This window comes from Salvelinus namaycush, chromosome 34 (genome assembly GCF_016432855.1).
Source record: "Salvelinus namaycush isolate Seneca chromosome 34, SaNama_1.0, whole genome shotgun sequence".
Taxonomy (NCBI): Eukaryota; Metazoa; Chordata; class Actinopteri; order Salmoniformes; family Salmonidae; genus Salvelinus; species Salvelinus namaycush.
This window is the reverse complement of record NC_052340.1, coordinates 11,811,521-11,835,205: the sequence shown is the minus strand read 5'-3', so window position 1 is coordinate 11,835,205 and position 23,685 is coordinate 11,811,521. Positions and strand designations below refer to the sequence as shown.

At 45.1% G+C, this 23,685-nt stretch overlaps 1 protein-coding gene across 1 annotated transcript; it reads left to right on the top strand.

Annotated features, from left to right (window-relative positions):
* The first annotated feature begins 448 nt into the window (after window positions 1-448).
* LOC120028316 (numb-like protein) lies at window positions 449-22,748 on the top strand. The gene is made up of 8 exons (XM_038973521.1): window positions 449-584; window positions 9,080-9,154; window positions 13,224-13,298; window positions 15,206-15,346; window positions 15,784-15,991; window positions 16,757-17,020; window positions 18,870-19,049; window positions 19,497-22,748. Exons 1-8 carry the CDS (start codon window positions 459-461, stop codon window positions 20,384-20,386), a joined length of 1,959 nt encoding a protein of 652 aa, XP_038829449.1. The 5' UTR covers window positions 449-458; the 3' UTR covers window positions 20,387-22,748.
* The last annotated feature ends 937 nt before the right edge of the window (window positions 22,749-23,685 follow it).

Genomic DNA, 23,685 nt, shown 5'->3' with positions numbered 1-23,685 from the left:
TGTTTACATCCGGCAATAATTCCGATGTTCAAAGCCCACAGGATGAAAGGACTGTCTGGGCTTTGTGGGTTAGCTCTACCTGTAACCCTAAACATTGATGGAAATGTGATTAAACAAATTTAACAGATATAGCTCTGTATAGATATTTAATGATGATAATATGGATTAAATTACTAGGTTGTAAAGGATAGTAGCGTTTTCACACACCTATCATTCATTTATCTCAGTTACAGCGTTGTCTACGGTGGCCCATAGGGGCAAACGCTTTCTTTCTTTAAAAAAGGGTTTGCCCCTCTGGGCTACCATAGTTGTCTCTCCCGCTTTCAGAGCAGAGGTGTCATTTCTTGTCACTGTCGTTTCGCCCCCATGGCTGTCACGAGCACACACTTAACACATACTTACCTCGCCCCCCTGTCTGTCTTGGTCTCCATAGCAACAGGGAGCCCCAGACCCCGGAGATGAATAAGCTACGTCAGAGCCTGCGCAGGAAGAAGCCCACCTACGTGCCGGAGGCCAGCAGACCCCACCAGTGGCAGGCCGACGAGGAGGCCGTACGCAAGGGCAAATGCAACTTCCCCGTAAGGGTAAGACTGAGACCCCTGTCCTGGGACCTGGTCTTAAACTGACTCTTAACTCAACCTAACTATTATTAATCTTTTGGTTCAAAATGTTGAGGTATAAGATTCAATTGGTTTACTATCTGGGACAGCAGGGAAGGAAGTTGTATTTCGTCTTACAAAATCACACCTGACTCTAGCCTTAGATCTAACTTAGTTCTGACTTTTACTTTTACACTTATCCTAAGTCCCGTGGCAGTGTGATCAGTGGAACAGAACAGAACCTGACAGTAATGATGATCCTAGTTCTAGTGATGAGACTTAGCTGTCTCTAAGTCTTTCTGGAGGCCCAGTGAATGGGGAGAGATCAATAGTGAATAGTGCCTAAGGGTGGATGGGGAGAGATCAATAGTGAATAGTGCCTAAGGGTGGATTGGGAGAGATAAATTCTACGTCCTCCCTGGTGAAACTGCTGCGTGATTCTCTTCCACTCCTTTGTCTGAGGTGATTTGCCTTATACGACAGCCCAACTGCATTGTGGTATATAAGCACGCTCTTAGTAATTCCACTCTGGTTCCCCAAAATCAGCTGTAGTCTATGCGTAGGATGGATGGATCCTTATATGCAACTGTAAAGAACAGAATAGTAGAGGAGTAGATTCCTACTATCAGAGTGCTGCTCTAGGGTGGTAGAGAGGGGAACAGTAAGACATAAGAGACAGAGAAAGAGGGACACAGGGGAAGTGAAGGACGAGGGCAGCGATAGAGAGGGTGAGTGAGATTGAAAGGTGGGGGGGGGGGGGGGGGGGGGGGGATAGAGAGGAGGGAACATTTCTAATGGAAAAAACCCTTGATGGCATGCTTCAGATCCCCAGCAGGAAAAGCTAGCAGCAGTCATTACCCCACTATCAACGCCTCTCTCCCCCTCACCAATCTGTCTCTCCTAGCTCTTCAGCTGCTTCCTTCAAAACAAGACTATAGTTTACCCAATTGTATGGCCCACTAGGTTTCAATTAATTAACATAGTGTAGTTTTAACGAACCGCTAGCTTGTGCAAGGCACATATTATCGCCCTCATGTTGTGAGATCTAGCTAGTGGTTTGTAGTAAAGCTAGCTGCTAGACTATAATACAAACGCTACTGGTGACACTTTGTGGGGATCATTTTGAACTGCATTTAATTACACCAGGATGACACATAACATGAAGCAAACAAATTGCAACTTTATTTCAAGCAACATGTATTTTGAAGTGACATCAAATGAACGTTAATATATTCCTTTCTGCACTACCTGATGATAGTGATATTTGCTAGTAATGTCTCTGACCTGTGCATGTCATCCTTAAGGCCTACCTTCATTACAGGCCTGACATTCTGAGTATCATTTGTGTTAGACGCTATTCATTTAACTATTCAATCAGCTCTTGTTTTGGAGTAAGATTGACGTCTAAACCCACTAACCATCTACTGTACATAGGCGTTCTTTGTATGATATGAAATAAAGTGCTGATTCTTTGAATTATGTACAGTGTATTTTTTTGGTCATTGAACTTTTCCTGTTTGTCTGTTTTATTTGGTTGTCACATGGTTTTGGTAGGATAATGGACCCTGCTTTGTGGGTATGAAGTGCTGTTGTGGACAGGGTTTGCATCCTAGGTCAGCCATAAAGGGATTGTTACACCCACACCAATGATCAAGGACATCAGCTTCAGTGCAATATCATCAGACAAAATGAGTGACAACCAAATGAAACAGACAAACAGGGAATGTTCAATGACAAAAAAAAACACACTATACTTAATTCAAAGAATCAACACTTTATTTCATATCATACAAAGAAGAAAGTTAAATGAATAGTGTCTAATACAAATAATCAGCAGAATGTCAGGGCTGAGCTGGAACCGAAACCTGCACACCCAGTAGCTAGATCTCTAGCAGCAAGGTTGGCCATGCATGTTCTAGGTTTATGCATTGTTATTTTTAACAGTATTTTTGTAGTCTTACAACCAATTCTAACAGTAAACCAATAGTATACAGTACCAGTCAAAAGTTTGGACACACCTACTCATTCCAGGGTTTTTCTTTATTTTTACTATTTTCTACATTGTAGAATAATAGTGAAGACATCAAAACTATGAAATAACACATATGGAATCAGATAGTAACCAAAAAAAGGGTTAAACAAATCAAAATGTATTTTATATTTGGGATTCTTCAGTGTAGCCACCCTTTGCCTTGATGACAGCTTTGAACACTCTTGGCATTATCTCAACTAGCTTCATGAGGTAGTCACCTGGAATGCATTTCAATTAACAGAAATGCCTTGTTAAAAGTTAATTTGTGGAATTTCTTTCTTTCTTATTGCATTTCAGCCAATCAGTTGTGTTGTGACAAGGTAGGGGTGGTATACAGAAGATAGCCCTATTTGGTAAAAGACCAAGTACATATTATGGCAAGAAAAGCTCAAATAAGCAAAGAGAAACAACAGTCAATCATTACTTTAAGACATGAAGGTCAGTCAATACAGAAGATTTCAAGAACTTTTAAAGTTTCTTCAAGTGCAGTCGCAAAAACCATCAAGCGACATGTTGAAACTGGCTCTCATGAGGGCCGCCACAGGAAAGGAAGACCCAGAGTTACCTCTGCTGCAGAGGATAAGTTCATTAGAGTTACCAGCCTCAGAAATTGCAGCCCAAATAAAGGCTTCACAGAGTTCAAGTAACAGACACATCTCAACATCAACTGTTCAGAGGAGACTGTGTGTATCAGGCCTTCATGGTCAAATTGCTGCAAAGAAACCACAACTGAAGGAACCCAATCAGAAGAAGGGACTTGCTTGGGCCAAGAAACACGAGCAATGGACATTAGACTGGTGGAAATCTGTCCAAATGTGAGATTATTGGTTCCAACTGCCTTGTCTTTGTGAGACGCAGAGTAGGTGAATGGATGATCTCCGCATGTGTGGTTCTCTCCATGAGGCATGGAGGAGGAGGTGCGAGGGTGTGCGGGTTCTTTGCTGGTGATACTGTCGGTGATTTATTTAGAATTCAAGGCACCCTTAACCAGCATGGCTACCACTGCATTCTGCAGCGATATGCCATCCCATCTGGTTTGCGCTTAGTGGGACTGTAATGGAATTTTAATGTTTGTGCTTTTCTTATAACTAATTTCTGTGTTCTATTCATATGCTGTTCTATAAACCAATTTCTGTGTTCATGCAAGTGGCTGACTGTACAAATCCTCACTATCAGTAGCTGCAATTTGGCAGTACGCCCAGACCTTGTTTTGTGAATGAATGAAAGATATCTCAGTTTTAAGGTCTCAGCTTAGAGAGAACAAGCCTTGTGAGGTATTGGTCTGTCACATGTTATGAACCAGTATTGGTCTGTCACCTGGATGAATGATTAATTATGCTAAATCATACAAATATAACTTGTCTGTGAATAGCCGTATATAAGACAACTGCTGGGACTGCCCCGGCAGAGCTCCTGATTGACATGTGTACTATGGTGCATTGAATTTGTTGGAACCTCTCCAGCGTGCTGACAATAAACAATAATTCATTTAAGGTTGACTTTGAGTGTGCCTCCGTAAGAATTTCCACGACATTTGACGTCACGACATTTGACGTCACAAACCGGATGATTACTTCTGCCTGCAGAGCTTTCCAGTGGGGGTCTGTCTGCGAGGAAAACCGGTGGTGTTTTATGAATCGTGAGGGAAATTCCTGTCTGACCAACAGAGGACGGGGACCCGCCCAGACCAGACCCTTACTGTGAGCTGCCCAGGAGGAGACGCATCATAAGAATTTCCACGAAAGGACTATCATTTGTTTTTCAACAGGACAATGACCCAACACACCTCCAGACTGTGTAAGGGCTATTTGACCAAGAAGGAGAGTGATGTAGTGCTGCATCAGATGACCTGGCCTCCACAATCACCCAACCTCAACCCAATTGAAATGGTTTGGGATGAGTTGGACCGCAGAGTGAAGGAAAAGCAGCCAACAAGTGCTCAGCATATGTGGGAACTCCTTCAAGACTGTTGGAAAAGCATTCCTCATGAAGCTAGCCAGCTGACGTTACCAAAATAGATAGTTAACTTGATAAACACCTTGCCAGTGTGCTACACATCATCCCGGCGCCACATCCTCCTGTTGCTAGCTTTACTATCCATGCATGCAATGCAGCCCGCTGCGATGCTTCTTTGGGAAATCTATAAACATTCATTTAAAAAAATAGATTAAACCCTGGTCGTCAGGACCTTCCCACTTGCAAATACTATGGTAATTCTAACTTTAACCTTGGGAAAACAACTAGACCAGGGGACTCCAACCTTTTTCCAGCATGAGAGATACTTTTAAAAAATGAAGCTAGCTACTCATTTTTCATAGCTTTTAAATAGGCACATTCTTCTCTTCTACTTTACCCTGCAACTTATCCCCGGGTCCTTGGTGTACAAAATATGTCGTTATAACTGGTAAAATAATGGTTAATAAACAGTATCTGGCATGACAGGCCCCATGAAATTAGCTTTTGTATATTCCCAAATTCTGTTTTCGCTGTATTATTTTACCTGGTTTAGAATTGTTTTTATTTTTGTTCCTCTCAACAGTTTAATTATCCATAGAGAAATTAAACGAAAATGGATCTTTTGAGTCCACGTCAATGCGTAAATCACAATCAGGAGATTGGATTTTTGAGTGTAATTCCCCTTTAATTGTGCATCTAGCAAGAGAGGAATGTGTTGGCATAGGGTTTCTAAACACAGAGGCGCAACATCGCAAGACTTGCGGGAACACTTGTGAAATAGACCAAACAGACCAGGCCAGGGTTTGTGGTTTGAGAAGGAAATGAGAGAAGTGAAAAACTCTTCCTTAGAGTTGTTAATTGTCTTGAAATCTAAAGGCACATCCTAGATTCGACCCAATGTCTTAAGTAGTTGAACATGTTATTACTCCAACCTCGTGAGTGACAAACTGACACGTTTTCATTTTGGTCCAAAAACTACTTTACATCGAAATAGTGCCTTTAATTTGATGGCCTGCACATGTGCAGTTCGGTGTGCGATGACCGTTAGAACCGATTACGTATTTCTACGCATGATCTTAGCTACCCAATGTCGCCATGACATCACCTACAAGTGTGTTCGGGGAGTCTTATCGGAGAAGCAGATTTAGCTTATCTTCATATTGGACTGTCTTTGGTGTCGGTCTAGCAATGTTTATGTTGCTAGGCCTACTGCTGCAGCACATGTCATGGCAGAGTTAAAAAAACAATGCCCACTCAATTGATATAACGAATCATGATATAGTTCTGTGAGGCAAGCCTACTTTGCAGTTATTGGGGAAAGTCTTTCTGTCTACCCACAAAACGGTTATCATTAGCATCGCTGTCTGGCTTCATGGAGTGATAATCAAACGCTCACACAATACAGACAGTCGGGCAATATTGCTGGATATTAATTGGCAGATATTATTTTATGTTTGGATTTTTAAGCCAATAGTGGCAAACCTGGGGTGGGATAATGTAAATGTGGGTATGATTGGATAATAGCTGGGAGTTTTTGTTATGCTGGTGAATGAGGACCCAAAAGCGACTTAACAGAAACAGAGTCTTTATTCCAGTCTTAAACAAAAACGATACTCCTGGATATTATCTTAGGTAAATACAAAACAGGAAAACTGAAATCCTCTCGTCAGTAGAGAGGAACGACTGGAGACGCGACCACAGACTGCAGGTCGCTTCGGGAAGGCACAGGCCGTAGCTGACATAGACACCTGCTCACACGCAGCATCTGAAGAAGGCAAAAACACGACAGGGCGGAACAAGGACACAGAACAGCAAACATCAAACAAGGATCCGACAAGGACAGAAGCGGAAAACAGAGGGAGAAATAGGGACTCTAATCAGAGGGCAAAATAGGGGACAGGTGTGAAAGAGTAAATGAGGTAGTTAGGAGAATGAGGAACAGCTGGGAGCAGGAACGGAACGATAGAGAGAGAGAGCGAGAGAGGGAGAGAGGGAGGGGGAGAGAGAGGGATAGAAAGAGGGAAAGAACCTAATAAGACCAGCAGAGGGAAACGAATAGAAGGGAAGCACAGGGACAAGACATGATAATCAATGACAAAACATGACAGTTTTATGTTTATGACTGTTAGTAATGGAACAAATGCATGTACTTTCATAATTGCTTGGCGAGCTACTCATAGCTGGGCTGGTAGCTACTGGTAGCTCGCGATCTACCCCTGAACTAGACTAAGTTAGCTGGCATAGCTCACTTACAGCCGCAACCGAACAGCTGTTGTTTACAAACGCACCGCAAGTTCTTTGGGGTCCTCGTCAGAAAGCTGTTAAAAAGGTCTATAAAATTCTTAAGTTTATTGGTCGCTTACACAGATTTCCAGGTGTTATAGCAGGTGCAGCGAAATGCTTATAGAGCTAGAAACAAGGCGAGCGTGTCTTTCGGTGCCGTCTTGCTACAAGAGCATAGTAGCAGTTGTTTGGAGCACCTAGTAGTAGTGTTTGGAGGATGGCCAAAGGCTACACAAGGTGTCTCTCTCTCAATTAAATTCAAGGGGCTTTATTGGCATGGGAAACATATGTTAACATTGCCAAAGCAAGTGAAGTAGATAATATACAAAAGTGAAATAAACAATACAAATGAACAGTAAACATTATAGTCTTGCTTAGGGGACTCTTCTCCAGGTTCATCTCTCTGTAGGTGATGGCTTTGTTATGGAAGGTTTGGGAATCGCTTCCTTTTAGGTGGTTGTAGAATTTAATGTCTCTTTTCTGGATTTTGATCATTAGCGTGTATCGGCCTCTCTCTCTCACTTTCTCTGTCTCTCTCTCTTTCTCCCTCTCTTTCTTTCTCTCTTTATCTCCCTCTCTCCAATGTTCCCTCTAAACTGCACGTAGGCACAGAGTTCCCCAGGTTGCACAGAATAAATATCAGCACGCGTGGAGTAGCATGCCCATTTACTGTGGGAATTGTGATGAAATCAACCCAATATTAGCCACTTTCAATGCCACATACCGAAACAAAATTAAAAGACTGTATGCAAAACTAACTATACAAGAGATTTTGTTGTAGGCAGATCGCATTGGAGTAGGATTCTACTGCATTGACAAGCACATACTCTACACAGACCGGTGCAGCATAACCAATCAGAGCTGCAGTAGGCCTATATACAAATAGACCATTGCCATATATGGATCTGTGCCATTCACTTTGAACTGGACTGTTTTTACAGCATGAGCAGCCATGAGTAGATGCACTTGTTTTGAGATCAAGGTGAGAGCTACATGTAGCCACGTGTGCACATTTTGTTAATGTCCTTTGCTAGTTAGTGAGTTAATAGCCCAGATATAGATCATTTGTAGTCAGCAATGCTTCCTACAAGAGCACGAAAGGTGTGCATTTCTAGACATCTTTGAAAAGCAAGTCAGGTAAAGAGCTTTTTTTGTCTTAAAGGGGCAGTGTTGTATTTTGAGACAGGCTTGAATAAACTAGCCAATAAAAGTAGCCAATAGGCAGTAGCCAATAGGCAGAGGGTAGCATCTTTTGTCTAATTCTCTGTAATAATGGTATGGGAATAATGATGCATTTTATATTTTGTAAAGTGGTTTCTTGCATCAAACAGTTTCAGTCTGAATGACATTTTCTCCATTGTTTTGATGTTTAGCCACTCTGTTAGGCCTACGTTATGATCAAATAGCCACAATAGCCACTTGATCACTGTTAAAACTAACTTAAAGCGAGTACAGCCTTTGTGTTCCCAGTAATCGTGCACCGAAAGTTGCACAGAATTTTCACAACTGTTAAAGTTTGTGCTCAGAAGACCTGAAATTTGCTCAGTGATGAAATCTTTTTGATGGAACATTGCCCCTCTCTCTCTTTTTCCCCCTCTCTCTCTCTCTCCTCCCCCTCTCTCTCCCCCATCCTCTCTCTCTCTATCTCTCATTTTCTCTGTCACACACTCACTAAGCCACACATAACTCTAAATGGGGTAAATAAAGTGACTCATGCTTTCAAAAGGCCTACCGGTATACGGAAAGATAGTATACAATCTATTTGAGGCATCTTTTCGGTATGTTTTCCACTCTGCTGGCTTGGCTCAGAGGAATGGGTTTGTATTTGACAAAAAACATTCTGGCAACCTAATTGTCTCTCCAAGGGCCTCCGACGCACCACAGGGAACTCTGGGGGACTGGAAATCTAATCCTGTAAAAGGACTCTATCCTCCCTCATTCATCCTCATTATTAGCAGCTGACACAGTCTGGTGGCTCACTTTGGAATGGATTGACTTATACTGTTTTGTGATCATGTGAATGCAGAGGCGATTAACTACATTGCATTGGGTATTTGGGCATATTTGTGTGTTCATGCAGTTTGTAGAAATCTTCATAACAGCCTTTGCATCTCTGAGTTTTAATGTATCTCTCATTCTCTCTCTTTCTGTCTCCATCTCTCTCTCGTTGTTTCTCTCTCTCTCGCTCTCTCTCCATCTCTATCTGTAGTACCTGGGTCTGGTGGAGGTGGAGGAATCCAGAGGGATGCATGTGTGCGAGGAGGCTGTGAAAAAGCTCAAAATTGTAAGTATCGCTCCACTCTAACCCCCTGCTGATACCTCTCTTTTATGTATGTTTATGTAAGCTGCCATGTTTTGTTGTATAGGCTGGTATTCTTATCCTGGTGGAGTTATAAGATATCCTGCACCTTATACAGTAGTCCAACACACACATGCACACAAGCACTCACACATGCACACGCACACGCACACACACACACACACCGATACCACTGCAGTCTCTTGCTCCCTGTCTTAGATTTTGTCTGCTTTTTTCATTTCACCTTTTTCATTTTTTCCCCCTTCCAATTCCCACCGTTCCCTTATTCACCTCTTACCTCTTATCTCCAGATCCATATCTCCTCTCCTCTTCAGACCTCTACCTCTATTTTGTCTTGAAGCTCAGCCCAATCCCACCCCAATCATCTGCAGTAAATTCCTAATCTAAGCCCCTTGCTTCTCCTGTCGGGGCTGAGCCCTCCTTAGAATCAGTAATGAGCTCAGCTACTCAGACCTGACCATCCCCGTACCACAGCTTTAGAACAGACGCCTTCCGCTTGGCCCCCTGGGAAGGCAGGCTCGCCCAGGCCGTGCGAACAGTGTGACACAGAACAGGCCGGGTCACACAAGCACAAGCTACAAAGAGTGAAAAAGCGACCATAGCATGTGCTGCTGCCCGGGCCAGTGCTGCTGAGAAGCCTGGTATACTAGACAGGGTCTTGGGGATAGGGTGGCATGCAGTCAGAGTGGGGTCAGGAAGGAGGTGACACCCCCCTGTCAGCTCCCAGGCTCTCCCGCCCTCTGGGCTCTGTCTTTAGGGAAGGAGTCGGGACAGCAGGCCTAGACCCATGGAGAAGCCCAGAGACGGCTCCAGTGTTTCACTGTCTTGTTTGTTTTCCCAGCCTGACTCCTTTTTCCCATCGTCTTCCATGGGCTTTGTCCACTGCTCAGCAGGGTAGTTATGTGTGTGTGTGTGTGTGTGTGTGTGTGCGTGTCTAGCGTGTGTGTGTTTCTTCTGTCCTTTAGCCTTTTTCCCTTCATCAGGAAGTCTGCTGCACCCTTGTCGTTTCCTTGGTCACTTTTTTTTAACCTGTCCATACACTTATTCCCCTCCCTCTCTCTCTCCCTCTCTTTCTCTTCATTCTGCAGTATAGCGATTGTCTGTAATGTCTGTCCTTTGGCTGGTAGTCAGGGAGGAACGCTTAGCTTCTCACAGAGGCTCTCCTCTTCCTCTCCCCCTACCTTCTCTCCATCGCGTTACCTTGTTTTTCACACGCTTCTCTATCTTTTACATCCTCCTACTCCTCCTCTCTTCTGGTTCATCTCTCTCACTGCCTCAACTCTCTTCCTTCCCCTCTCCTTTACTCTCCCCTCGCTCTGTCTCTTCAGGATTATGCAAAATACTTACGCTTTATCGGTTTGCCACGCTTTTTTTTTCCAAAGTCATTTCCTGCAGCACTCAGTCTCCCTCGTCTCTCACTCTTCCTCTCTCTCTCACACACACACACACACACACACACACACACACACACACACACACACACACACACACACACACACACACACACACACACACACACACACACACACACACACACACACACACACACACACACACACACACACACACACACACACACACACCCCTCAGTTGGAGTGCAGGAGCACTGCTCTCCCAGCTACCCTCTCATGTTGATGGTATTTTTAACCTGGCCTTGTTCTGGTGCCCCCTGCTGAATAGATAAAGAGGCTTGTGAAGTGAGACAGCCAGCTGGCTCCCCTCAGTAGGATACCCTCCTCTATTTCTCTTTATCTACTGCTTCCTACAGAGAAACAGAACAACTGGGACATGCATTCCACTATTGCCACTTGAGGACAATGAAAACCCTTAGATCTACTATACAGCCATATGTTTTAGGCCTCTGGTGATCTGACTGCACCAGCCCTGCAGCATCAGTCACATAAGTTCACAACTGCGGATGCCGGGCCAGAGTGACAGAATGGCTCTGTGGTGTGACTGGAAGCCCCTTGGTGCTGCCAGTGCCCCTAGTGTTGCAGCAGGGCTAAATCCCAGCCCCAAGACCAGGGACCACTAATAATAGACCTAGTGTGAGGATTACACTGCCTTACACCTGTCCTTTCTCTCTCCTTCTCTCTCGCTCTCTCTCTGTCTCTCCCTCTCAATTCAATTCAGTTCAAATTGCTTTATTGGTATGACGTAACAATGTACATATTGTCAAATCGTACTTTGGAAATTAAGTGATTCATTTACAATATTAACATAATTAAAATAATAATAATCAAGATTGTCAATGTGACAATCAGTAACAACAATAACGATAGCAATGGCATAGTGGACATGTGCAGGTTGGTTGGTCTGTCAGACACTGTCCCTCATCTTATGGCAGGCAGCAGTGTAGTGCACTGCCAACCCACAGCTCTCTGCGTCCTCCCCCAACTTGACAGGTAGCCTATTTTCATCAGGGAGGTCTTTGAAACCTTTAATAAGAGTTTCAAATTTGTGGAAATGACTCATTGTTTTATATTTTTCATGTTTTGTCAGGAAATGCAGCTCTGTCTCGGGTTCTGCTGTGGTGCAGTGGTTGCACAGCCTTTCCTCTACAGGGAGCCAGGTTTTCCTGTCTACCCTTCTCAATGGCAAGGCAGTGATCACTGAGCCTGTACTTTGTCAAGGTTTTGATCAGTAACCATGGCCAAATAGTTAGCCACGGTGTACTGTCGATTTAGGGCCAGATAGCACTGTATTTTGCTTTGTGCTGTGTTTCCCAATAGGTCATGTAGATTTGTTTAGACTGTATTGTAATTTGGTTTATTCTGATTGATTGGATGTTCTGGTCCTGAGTCTCCAGTGTGTTAGTAGAACAGGTCTGTGAACTCAGCCCCAGGACCGGCTGGATGAGGGTCCTGAGGCTCCAGTGTGTTAGTAGAACAGGTCTGTGAACTCAGCCCCAGGACCGGCTGGATGAGGGGACTTTTTATCTTCTCAGCTCTTGGCATTGCTTGGTAATTATATGAGAGGGGGTAGCTGTATTTTCTAAAACTTAATTGCTCTTTTTTTATTTTTTTTTATTGTATTATTAGTGGATATTAGCCTAATTCTGCCCTGCATGCATTGTTTGTAGTTTTCCTCTGGACATGTAGGAGAATCAGAACTCAGCATGCAGGGTTTCAATGGGGTGTTTGTCCCATTGGGTGAAATCTTGTGGACCCCACACCTCGCTGCCATAAAGTGCAATTGGTTCAATGACACAGTCAAATAGTTTTAGCCAAATTTGAATAGGTATTTCAATTTGAATTCGTTTTTTAATGGCATATAATGCCCTGCCTTTCTCTCTTAGTTCATTCACTGCCTCATTTAGGTGTCCAGCTGAGCTTATTTAAACCTAAGTAATTGTAGTGTGTGCAGTACTCTGTATTTTGTACCAATTGGGAACTTTGGTCTAATTCCCTGAGATCTGGATCTTCTCTGGAAAATCAATATTTTAGTATTTTGGGGGTTTACTGCCAGGGCCCAGGTCTGGCAGTACTGCTCTAACAAGTCCAGGCTCAGCTGTAGGCCATGTGCTGTGGGTGACAGCAGGCACAGGTCATCTGCGAAGAGCAGGCATTTAACCTCTGAATTGTGGAGAATTAGACCAGGAGCTGAGGATTTGTCTAGAATAGTGGCCAATTCTTTGATGTAAATATTGAAGAATGCAGGGCTGAGATTGCAACCCTGGCAAAGGCCTCGCCCATGGTTAAAGAATTCTCTTATTTTCTTGCTAATTTTGATGCTGCACGTATTGCCAGTCAGATTTAGTTGTGTCATATATTTTACCCCCTACACCACTTTCATTAACTTTGTAGAACAGTCTTGTATGGGTGGAAATATGATCAGTCATGCAATGTTTTGGTATAAATCCAATTTGGTTTTTACTCAAGACAGTGTGCTTATTAAGGAAGCTTGTATTTATAATACTACAGAAAACTCTCTCTCTCCCACCCTCTCTCTCTCCCGCTCTCTCTCTCTCTCCCTCTCTCTCTCTCCCCCTCCCTCTCTCTCTCTCTCTCTCTCTCTCTCTGTCTCTCTACAGAGTGGGAAGAAGACAGTGAAAGCAGTTCTGTGGGTGTCCGCAGACGGTCTTAGAGTGGTGGATGACAAAACCAAGGTAAGAGTGTGCCTGCAGGGCTGGTAGCATAAACGTGTGTGCTAATCATACATACAAACAAACAGTCTGCTTCCAGATGTAAACAGTGGCTAAACATGAAACAGTAGCCTGGAACCATAGATACCCCTGCTCGTGGTCTCTAGCTCTGTAAATCCAGATTTCGTATGACAGAGCAAGTGTACAGAACTTTGTAGTATATTTGAGGTTTAAAAAGGCTTCTGAAGTTTTCAATTTCCACCTTAAAATGTCAGACTTGATGTTCCCTTACGAAAAATGTATCAACCCCTACAAACATTTCCATTAATTATAATCCACATAATAATTACCATTTCCTGTTGCTGCAGGATAATTATTCTGCTGTAGCAAACTGCCTCAAATTAAGATCCTACGTCAGTAGTGGGAAAAGTATGTTGGAAAGACAAAGAGAGAAAACTACTCAGCAGGCGAGAAGCTGGCAGTCACTCCCCAGTCACTCCCCCTCTACCCTCCACCTTCTCCCCCCTTCGGCTGCTGCTCTCCCGCCTCTCCTTACCCACCCCGCAGGTCTCTCTCTACCCCAGCCCTTTCCCAGGTCACCTGCCATTCTCAGTCTGGCCTGAGATTGATGATGTCACCCTTCAGGCTCAGTGCAAAAGGGCCGCAACGCGTGCATGTCCCGATGACTGTGTTTATCCTCGCAGGCCAGATTAGACTTACTTTAGACCGGACTGCTGAATTTTCACACTTGACATGTGTTACTGATGGATGTCAAAGGGGGCTTTGGGTAGGGGAGGGAGACAGTACACACACACATAGTGTTTTATTTTTATTTGACAAACAGAAACACACGCACACACCTCAGGACAGGACTGTCTGGCCGCTAGGGGCCCCTATTGCGAGTGCAATTACCCACCTTTCTTTTCAGGCCAGAGAAAAGAAGGGGGGGGGGAGAAACAGTCCCACTAAGCAGTCTTTTTTGTTTCCTGTGGCAGTAGACAAATGGACCCCCCCATCCTCCCTCAGCATCCCTCCACCTCCCCCCTTTCTTGTAATCCCATCTCCTGGTCCTGTCAAAGTCAATGTCAAAGAACACCACCGCCACAGAGAAGAAAGCCCCATTTCCCTCCACCTCCGTATCTGACCCATGTGACATGACTCAGCACTGTGCCCCCTTTCAGTTTTTCAGTGACATGCCTCTGAGTGATCCTCCACCCCCCACAAACCCACACCCCTCACCTCTATCCACCCCTAGGCAACCCAGCACGCACGCACGCACGTATACACACACACACACACACACACACACACACACACACACACACACACACACACACACACACACACACACACACACACACACACACACACACACACATAACCAGACGTTCACTTCCCCCACCAGCCTCTCTTCATCTACTAATTGGCTCTGAATGAAAATACTGTTATTTATTCCTTGCCCACTTCATTCATTCCCCTCTTCCTATTCCCCGATAGAAGAGTGGAAGGAAGTCCTTGGATGAGTGTGTGAGCCCCATTTCATCTTTTTGTTTTCCACTCTCACTCAAAGGGCGTCGGGCATGGGGGGGGGGGGGGGGGGGTAAGAGAAGGGGCCCCTTCCTCACCCTATAGTCACTAGCCAAGACTCCTGAATGAGCTTGATACAGATTCTGGAACAAGAGAAAAAGTGGTTCTCCATGTTTTACAATATGTTTTGTAGAGCTGTAAACCAGATTTAGTACTTGAGAGTAACAAAGGTTGATTCTCGGGAGATTATCTTTCCTCGCCAAGTAATTACATTTGACATGACATTTTAGTAGGAGTGTTTTAATCACATGCATTCTCTATAGGCTACCATGTTATGTGTGATATGTTTCATTTATGACGTGGTCAAATCAGCCTTCTCTAACACGTCATCTCTTTGATTTTAGGACCTCATCGTAGACCAGACCATTGAGAAGGTGTCCTTCTGCGCGCCCGACCGCAATTATGACAAGGCTTTCTCCTACATCTGCCGTGACGGCACCACACGCCGCTGGATCTGTCACTGCTTCATGGCCCTGAAGGACTCGGTGAGGGTGTGTGTGTGAGTGGGCCCAGGCCCAGCGACTAGATTAATCCAATCCCCGCATCGCTCGCCCAGAGATTAAGATTAGGATTACTCTAGGGTTATCTCTATCTCAATTGCTTCTTGGAGCGCTATCGACTGTGACCTCCTGGCATTCTGAGCCACATTTCCTCCAGGGTGATAACCACTTTTATAGCATAATGGAATGAAAACGGAGTGCCAAGTCATCCCTCACAGACATGGTTCTGGTTTGATAAAGCATTTTCCAGTAGGGAAATTGACTGGCTTTAGGCTGTTCAGACTTGTCAATTGTGTATTTTTTTGTATTAGTGCCCATTCACACATAACAGAGTTTTACAGACACCCAAACACGCCCACGTACACAGACACACCAAAAGGGAATTGAGGAGGGGTGTTGACCGGGTGTGTTGTGGTCACCAGGGCGAGCGTATGAGCCACGCCGTGGGCTGTGCCTTCGCCGCCTGTCTGGAGAGGAAGCAGCGGCGCGAGAAGGAGTGCGGCGTCACAGCCTCGTTCGACGCCAGCCGCACCTCCTTTGTGCGCGAGGGCTCGTTCCGCGTGACGTCGTCCAGCCAGCAGGGTGGCGAGCGCGATGACATCATGAAGCAGCTGCAGGACAAGAAGAAAGGTATGTCTCATCAGGAGATGAAGAGCAGCACAGACACACAGACAGAAACATCTGTCACTCACATTCTAATGTATCACTGGAAAGTTACTGGAAAGTCAAATGTGTCCTGTGTTATGGAGCTAACAGGAACAGGAGGATTCACTCACTGTTGATCGTTGTTGTTGTTCACCTCAATCACTCTGAAGTGTAACAACACATATACTGTATGTTGGCAGGTAGTAACCTTTATCAGTGTTATTGGCTGTAGTGGTTACTAGTTGTAGTCCAACATTAACCCAGGTCATTATAGTCCAACATTAACCCAGGTCATGGTAGTCCAACATTAACCCAGGTCATTATAGTCCAACATTAACCCAGGTCATTATAGTCCAACATTAACCCTGGTCATTATAGTCCAACATTAACCCAGGTCATTATAGTCCAACATTAACCCAGGTCATTATAGTCCAACATTAACCCTGGTCATTATAGTCCAACATTAACCCTGGTCATTATAGTCCAACATTAACCCAGGTCATTATAGTCCAACATTAACCCTGGTCATTATAGTCCAACATTAACCCAGGTCATTATAGTCCAACATTAACCCAGGTCATTATAGTCCAACATTAACCCTGGTCATTATAGTCCAACATTAACCCAGGTCATGGTAGTCCAACATTAACCCAGGTCATTATAGTCCAACATTAACCCTGGTCATTATAGTCCAACATTAACCCAGGTCATGGTAGTCCAACATTAACCATAGCAAATTGTACTCTCCAGAGCCCCCGTGTACCATCCCAGCCATCCCCCCTGGCACCTCCTCACCCCCTGAGGGAGCGGCCTCGCCTGTGGGGCAGGGGGTGGAGCACGCAATCCCGCGGCGCCACGCGCCCATTGAGCAGCTGGTGCGGCAGGGCTCCTTCCGGGGCTTCCCGGCCCTCAGCGGGAAGAACTCGCCGTTCAAGAGGCAGCTCTCGCTGCGCCTCAACGACCTGCCTTCCAATCTGCAGCGCAAGACCGCCGACTTCCAGAGCAAGAACCCAGGTTAGCTTCACCTCTTTATGTTAGCTTAGCTAAGTCTCTGCATTCTACGATCTAGGACAAAGAGTGGTTAGCCTCACCAGTCTAGGACAACATAGTCCTGCAATGCCACCCTTCCATGTCGTGTTCATCACTCGGAGGAAGCCTGGAAATCAAGGCTAATGTCAATCAGAGTCTGGAGTTTTCCTGTCTTCATGACCTGACCAAGGATAATTCAGGACTTTTTCCTGGTCAGATCATGGGCCAGGAACAACTCTGAACCCTTATGACAAAGTATGGTGGTGTTTATAATTATTAGTATTTGATCAGGAACAAGTGAAGCCAGAGATTCATTGATTGGGGTCATAATAGCACTGAAGTTGATCATCAGTGTGTTATTAAAGCTGTGGCTGATTGCTGAGTCCGATTGCTGAGTCCGATTGCTGAGTCCATGTAATGGTTCTTTTTAACAAGTATAATCATTAGGATTCCCAGCACAGCTTTGTTCCTGCTGTAGTGAGGTAGATTAAACCTCTCAGTTACGTTGATTATAGTTATTATGAGCAGACCTCAGCTTTTAATCATTAATAAACACACATTTCACCTCTGATGGTTGCAGCACAATTGTACCTGACATCTATTTACATTCATGTATGCAGCAGTATCAGTATTAGCGTTGTGTCCAGAGATTCTCTCTTTCGTATAGGATCTGTACCTATTTGAATCCCACGCATGCATAGAAGACACGCACCCACGCACACACTTAGCTAGCAATAGAAGCCACACAAGCATGAACACACAACAAGCACAGGACACATGTACACACACCCACACACACAGTGGCAGCTAATTTCACTACCTCCCCCCTCCCCAGTAGTCCGCCAGCTCTCTCAGTGAACAATGTGTCTATAAATAGTCTCCACTAGACCAGTCCCTCTACAGCCATAGATCCAGGGATTGTAGTACACACAAACACACACACACATCCACACACAATGATGTACACACACAAACACACACACACAAGGATGCACACAGGCATACACACACACACTACACTACTACACAGAGAAACCCCACAGCTTCTCCCGTCCTCTTTGAATCCTATGGGCCAATCAAATGTTCAGAAAGAGAGACCTTACAAGGCAGGCCTGTCATGAACAAAGCAGTTCACACTGCTGTCTCCAGACAGAAAAACACTACATCTGCACTCGGAGTAGTTCTTCTAAGCAGGGTCATTCATTAGGCACCAAACAGAAGAAAACGGACTGAAACAGGGAGTGACTACTTAAACCTGTCCAATAATATATTGACATTTTCATTTTCCGTTGCAAAAGGTTTTGCTATGGTGTGCCCTAATGAATAGGACCCAACAGAGAGACAGTCCAGCGGGCGCTTCATAGGAATTACATCCACCACTGACCCCTCTGGTTCTGATTGGCCCCACAACTCTCTCTGCTCTCCACAGGCTTAGCTCACTCTCTCTGTCAGGGACAGAGAGAGTTGTTAGGAGAATTACACAAATGATGTGCTATTTTTTTAATCTACTGGCTATAGGTCAAGAGGTTTTCCCTCTGTTTTCTACACTAAGGATTTAGGCTATAGAGAATCTCATGCATGAATAACAGACTGGTCAGGTGGGTTACAGAATAACTTTTATTTTCTTACTTTGAAGTACAAAAGATGATGTAGACCTCATAGGACCAAGGGAACAGATTACATTTCAATAAAGGGCTTATAAATGTTTACATCCGGTGTCATGTACTTTAATCCTATATCATTATATAAGTGTATGTTTGGCCCAAGACTTTAATCTTGCCATCAAATCATCCAAAAGATAGCCAATCCTCAAAATCCTTCTCCCCCTCTGTAGTCCCAGAGATGGATCTGTCTGTGTGTGGCGAGGCAGACAGCAGCATCAACGCTCTGTGCAGCCAGATCAACCATTCCTTCACCAGGCCCTCTGAGGAACTCTTCTCAAACCCCACCCCCAACGGCCTGCCAGCCTGCACTGTGCCCCCAGCCATCCCCCCTCCACCCGCCCCCCTGCAAGGTAACTCATTGACTACCTTATCAGTCTCTCTCTATGAGCTCTAGTCTGGCTTAACATGTATTGTACAGCTCAACTCCAACTTTGCATTCGGAATGTGTTTTTATCTGTAATGTTTCTAATGCTTGTAAGGCTGATTTGCCTGAAAAGTGTCAGTTATTTATGTGTATCTTTGTGGTATGCTATAGCGTAGGTCACTATACAGCCGGCAATGCAGCTTTTCAAAGTCCCTCTCCCTGATGTTTGTAGAGATCCCGTTCATGGTAAATGCTGCGCATGTCGGCTCAATCCTTGCATTGAATCCCGGCCCTAATCAGAAAAGTCTGCCGAATAGGATGTGTGTGTGTGTGTGTGTCCTCTGTGCTTGTCATGGTAAAGCGGTAGAGAGATCCAGCAGCAGGGTTGATGTAACATGTGATTGACGTGTTGCTCTCTGCTTCTCTCCCACAGCCACATCCTCCTGGATGCAGGCGGAGCCCCCGGTTCAGTCCCCTGTCCACAGTGGACACAGGAGGACGCCCTCCGAGGCTGAGCGCTGGCTGGAGGAGGTGGCCCAGGCCGTCAAGGCCCAGCAACAGACCCCCAACCTGCCCCCACCACCCATCCAGCCCACCCCTGCCATTCCAGGGCCACCCATGTCAAACGCAGCTATGTCTGGGCCACCTATGTCTAACCCACTTATGTCTGGCCCACCTATGTCAGGTGTGCCCATAATGGGGGCATCCATACCGGGGGCAACCATGCCAGGGGTACCTGGCTCCCTGCCCACTTCCATGCAGCCCTTTCCCTTGGCGTTTGATGCCACTCCTGCGGCCGTGAGCCTGTATAACCAACCACCCCCGCAGCCAGCCTTTGTACCCATGCAGGCCTACATGCCCGCCCTAGCCAACAGCATGGTGTACTCCAACGCCAGTGTGCCTGTGGTGGGCATCACGCCTTCCCAGATGGTGGCTAATGTGTTCTGCACGGCAGGCGGCTCTACCGGCAGGCCTTCCATGGGCATGGGCACAGGGCCCAAAATGGGCACGCTCACCGGCGGGCACCGCCACTCTTTCTCCGGCCAGCCGGGCGGGTTCCCTATGCCACCCTTCGGAGCTCATCCCACCGTCAACGGCCTCCCCCACAACATTCCCACCTCCCCCGCCACCATCATACAGAACGGCACCAGCAGCAGCTGGCCACCGGAGGGCGCACAGCAGGCCAACCCGCCCCCAGCCAATGCCCAGGAGGTTGATCGCTTCGAGGCAAAGTGGGCCGCGCTGGAGACCAAATTGCAACCCAAGGCGGCGCCCAACCCTTTCTCCAATGACTTGCAAAAGACCTTTGAGATCGAGCTTTAACTCTGTATTAACCCAGGTCGGGCCACTGCATAGACTATGATGATGCAGACACCCAACAACAATGAACCACTCCACTCCCCCCCTGCAGCCCCCTGCCCCTAAATGCTGTCGCTCCCCCTCTTCTTGATTTTCTCCTCCTCTGTTGAGACCCCAGGATGTAAATTGGGTCTGAATGCAGGGGGGACATGATGACTGTGTATGGGGTTCCTCACGATGCATTCCCTGGGATTTCTAGCAATCATGTTCTGCGTGGGGATCTGTGGAGGAGCCAGAGAATATGGATACATCACATGACACTGAGATGAGACACTGAGAGAGATTATGTTGATGTTACCCAAGCACAGCAAAGGCCCTGGTTGACTAGCCAATGACACGACTCGATGGTGGAGACCCCAAAGGAGGCGTCGACCAATAAGAGTGACAGACAGTTTGATTGCCAAAATGGTTATATTTATGATTTTTACTTAGCTTTTAACCGTTATAGTTTTACATTGTTCTTTCTCCCTGTATTTATTTTTGTGGAACCTGAAAGAGAAGGAAAATAACTAGCAGCTGTAACTGTGTCAGCGGAGAGAGCAAAGAGAGGGAGTGAGTCATGAAACGAGAGGTTGGAAACGAGTGTAAATAGCATGCTTTTTTCACCCTCTATTTATTACCAATCCATGTATAACCGTCAATTTGCTATTCAACCCAAATGAGTCACTGTTAGCTAAATCACCATGGTGATCTCACCCCTCTGTCCCAGTGCCACTCCACCTGCAGGGCAGACACACTAGAACCCTAGAACATTCTGGAAAGGGTCCAAATAGTGCGGCACATTCCAAGTTGGTTGGTTGATTTGCATTATATTCTAAAACATGGTCACCCCCGTACGAGTGTAGTCAGTCAACACTATAAGAGTCTATTTGGAAGTGTTGAGCCTAAGATTTAAGAGCTATGGGATGGGAGAGCTTCAGCACTTCGTAAGATAAAGAGGGTAAGTTTGGGCTGAGTTATGATGTTGTTTTGTCACTGGGGCTGTGTTTGAAATGGCACCTTATTCCTGTATAGGGCCTTGGGCAAAAGTAGTGCCTCCCAATAGGCACAGACGTCAATTCCACGATGGTTCAACGCAATTTCATAGAAATGACATATATACAACGTTGATTCAATCGGTGTGTGCCCAGTGGGCTGGGTCAAGCTGCACTTCTGACAAATGGACTACAGTCAGTTTGTAGAGGCTTCTGGATCCAGGCTCTTGTCCTGAGGCCATTGTGACGGGCAGAAGTTATGGCACCTGCTGTGTGTGGTCTACCAGGCTGAGTAAAGATGCCTAGAGGAAGTGATGAGTCATTTACCACTTTAAACAGACAGAGGAAGGCATCCATCTTTGTAGAGGGCAAACAAAGACATGAAAGTGACACGGATAGTCGGGGGGGGGAGAGAGAAAGAAAAGGAGAAGGTGAAAGATAGACGGAGAGAACGAGGGCATGTGAGAATGAGTTTGAGGATGTGGACTATTGAAAGGCTGTGATGAACTGAGAAAAGATGAAAGAAGAAAGGGGTGGATTAATCAAATACCATACAGGCAAACGGTACGTTAAACAGACTGGTTGTTTCATTCCTTTAAACTCCTTTCACTGCTCCCAAACAAAGGCACTTCTGTTAGAATTATAGTCACCATGCATTTAGAGCTCCATAGAAACAATACTTTACTGTTTGATCGTAATCTCAAAAGAGGCAAGCATTTCCTTCCGTGACTTTAGTTTAAAACACACAAAGACAATAAATATACAGTATACTATAGCTACAACCCCATATTGGAATTTTAGCCCACTTGGCAGGACTTCCATTGGCAGGTCAAGACGGGGCAAACGCATGTGCTTAGATGAGATGGTTTATGCTATTTGCCATTATACTGCTTTATGTACGATCCTGCCCCAGACAACAGGAGTGTCTAGGAGTGAGACGGAGTGGGACCCATGGGACCAGTGTTATTGAATGGACATCACAACTAGACAAACAGGCTCCATCCATCCCGCTCTCCTGGTCATTAACTCCTTAGGACTCGGCCAATCAGGCTTTGTCATTTTTACATGCGGCACAATACTGGCTGACATCCATTCGCTTTCGCAAAGATATAAATCACCAGTGAGGGGCCCATGTTTTTGCTCATTTAGACAAATCGATTTTCTAAATTAATTCTCTCCCCGTCTTTTAAGAGAAAAAACGTAGTCATTCATGAAATTGCTGTTTTTATTTCGTTAAATTCCCGTTATTTACACGCCCTCTAAATTAAAATGTAGGTTAATGACGTTCAGAATAAGAAACTAAATTACCTCATAAACTTGATTGTAAACCATAGTGTAGTGATAACAAACCAGTGGAGTTTATTTTTATTCTTTATTTACAGAATTTTGTATTTAAACCTACATATTTGTATTGTAATTACATTGTACAAAGATAAATAAATAATATAATATTAAACTTGTGTTGGTGTCTGTGTTTTTGCATTCTGTATCATGCTCGCCCTCCCTTTCTCCCAATGCAGGTCAGGTACCTGTCTTATCCACACCAATTCATAAGAACTTTGTCTTCACCAGTACTAATAGATCAAATGTATCTGCACCCTGTGCCAACGGTAATGCATGTACCACTGGCATAAAAAACACTCATGTAAACTGTCTACTTCTAAAGATGGTCAACAGTTGAACAGCATCAGTCATTAAATGCAGTAAATTATCTCCATAGCTGTATTTTCTATCTCAAACCTACTGTATGCCCTGAAAGTCATGGAGTTAAGCGTTGAAGAATTCTCTCTTATTGAACGCATTGACTACGCTTGCCAACTCTACCACTGTTCACAGGACTCGTAGAGCAGCCTTCTCCAGTGTCTTGACAAAAGCTCAGGCCACTAATGCGACCAGACAAGGCCCCTTTTCTTCCCCAAGGGCCATGAAAAAGAGGACAGCCACGGAACACTTGAGTCATTTTAGTACTAACTCTCTCGTCATTGTCTTTCCCCAACTGCTCACTGCAGTGCTGAGGAAGAATCTGGACAACAAGAAACACAACAAAGACACAGTCAGAGAGAGACAGAACGAGGACAGGCCCCACTACTACAGAACAGTGCAAGGGAAATGGGTTGCCATGGACACAGCAGTGAAAGGGTAATTTATAAACACCCCAAAACTGCCAGAGTAGGCAGAAAAAGCGTGCTACATATATAAATTAAACTGCCATAAGGAAAGAATGTTGCTAGAAATAATAAAGCAGACTAATGTGTTCACATGTAGGCCAAATCCTAGTGGTGTCTGTCT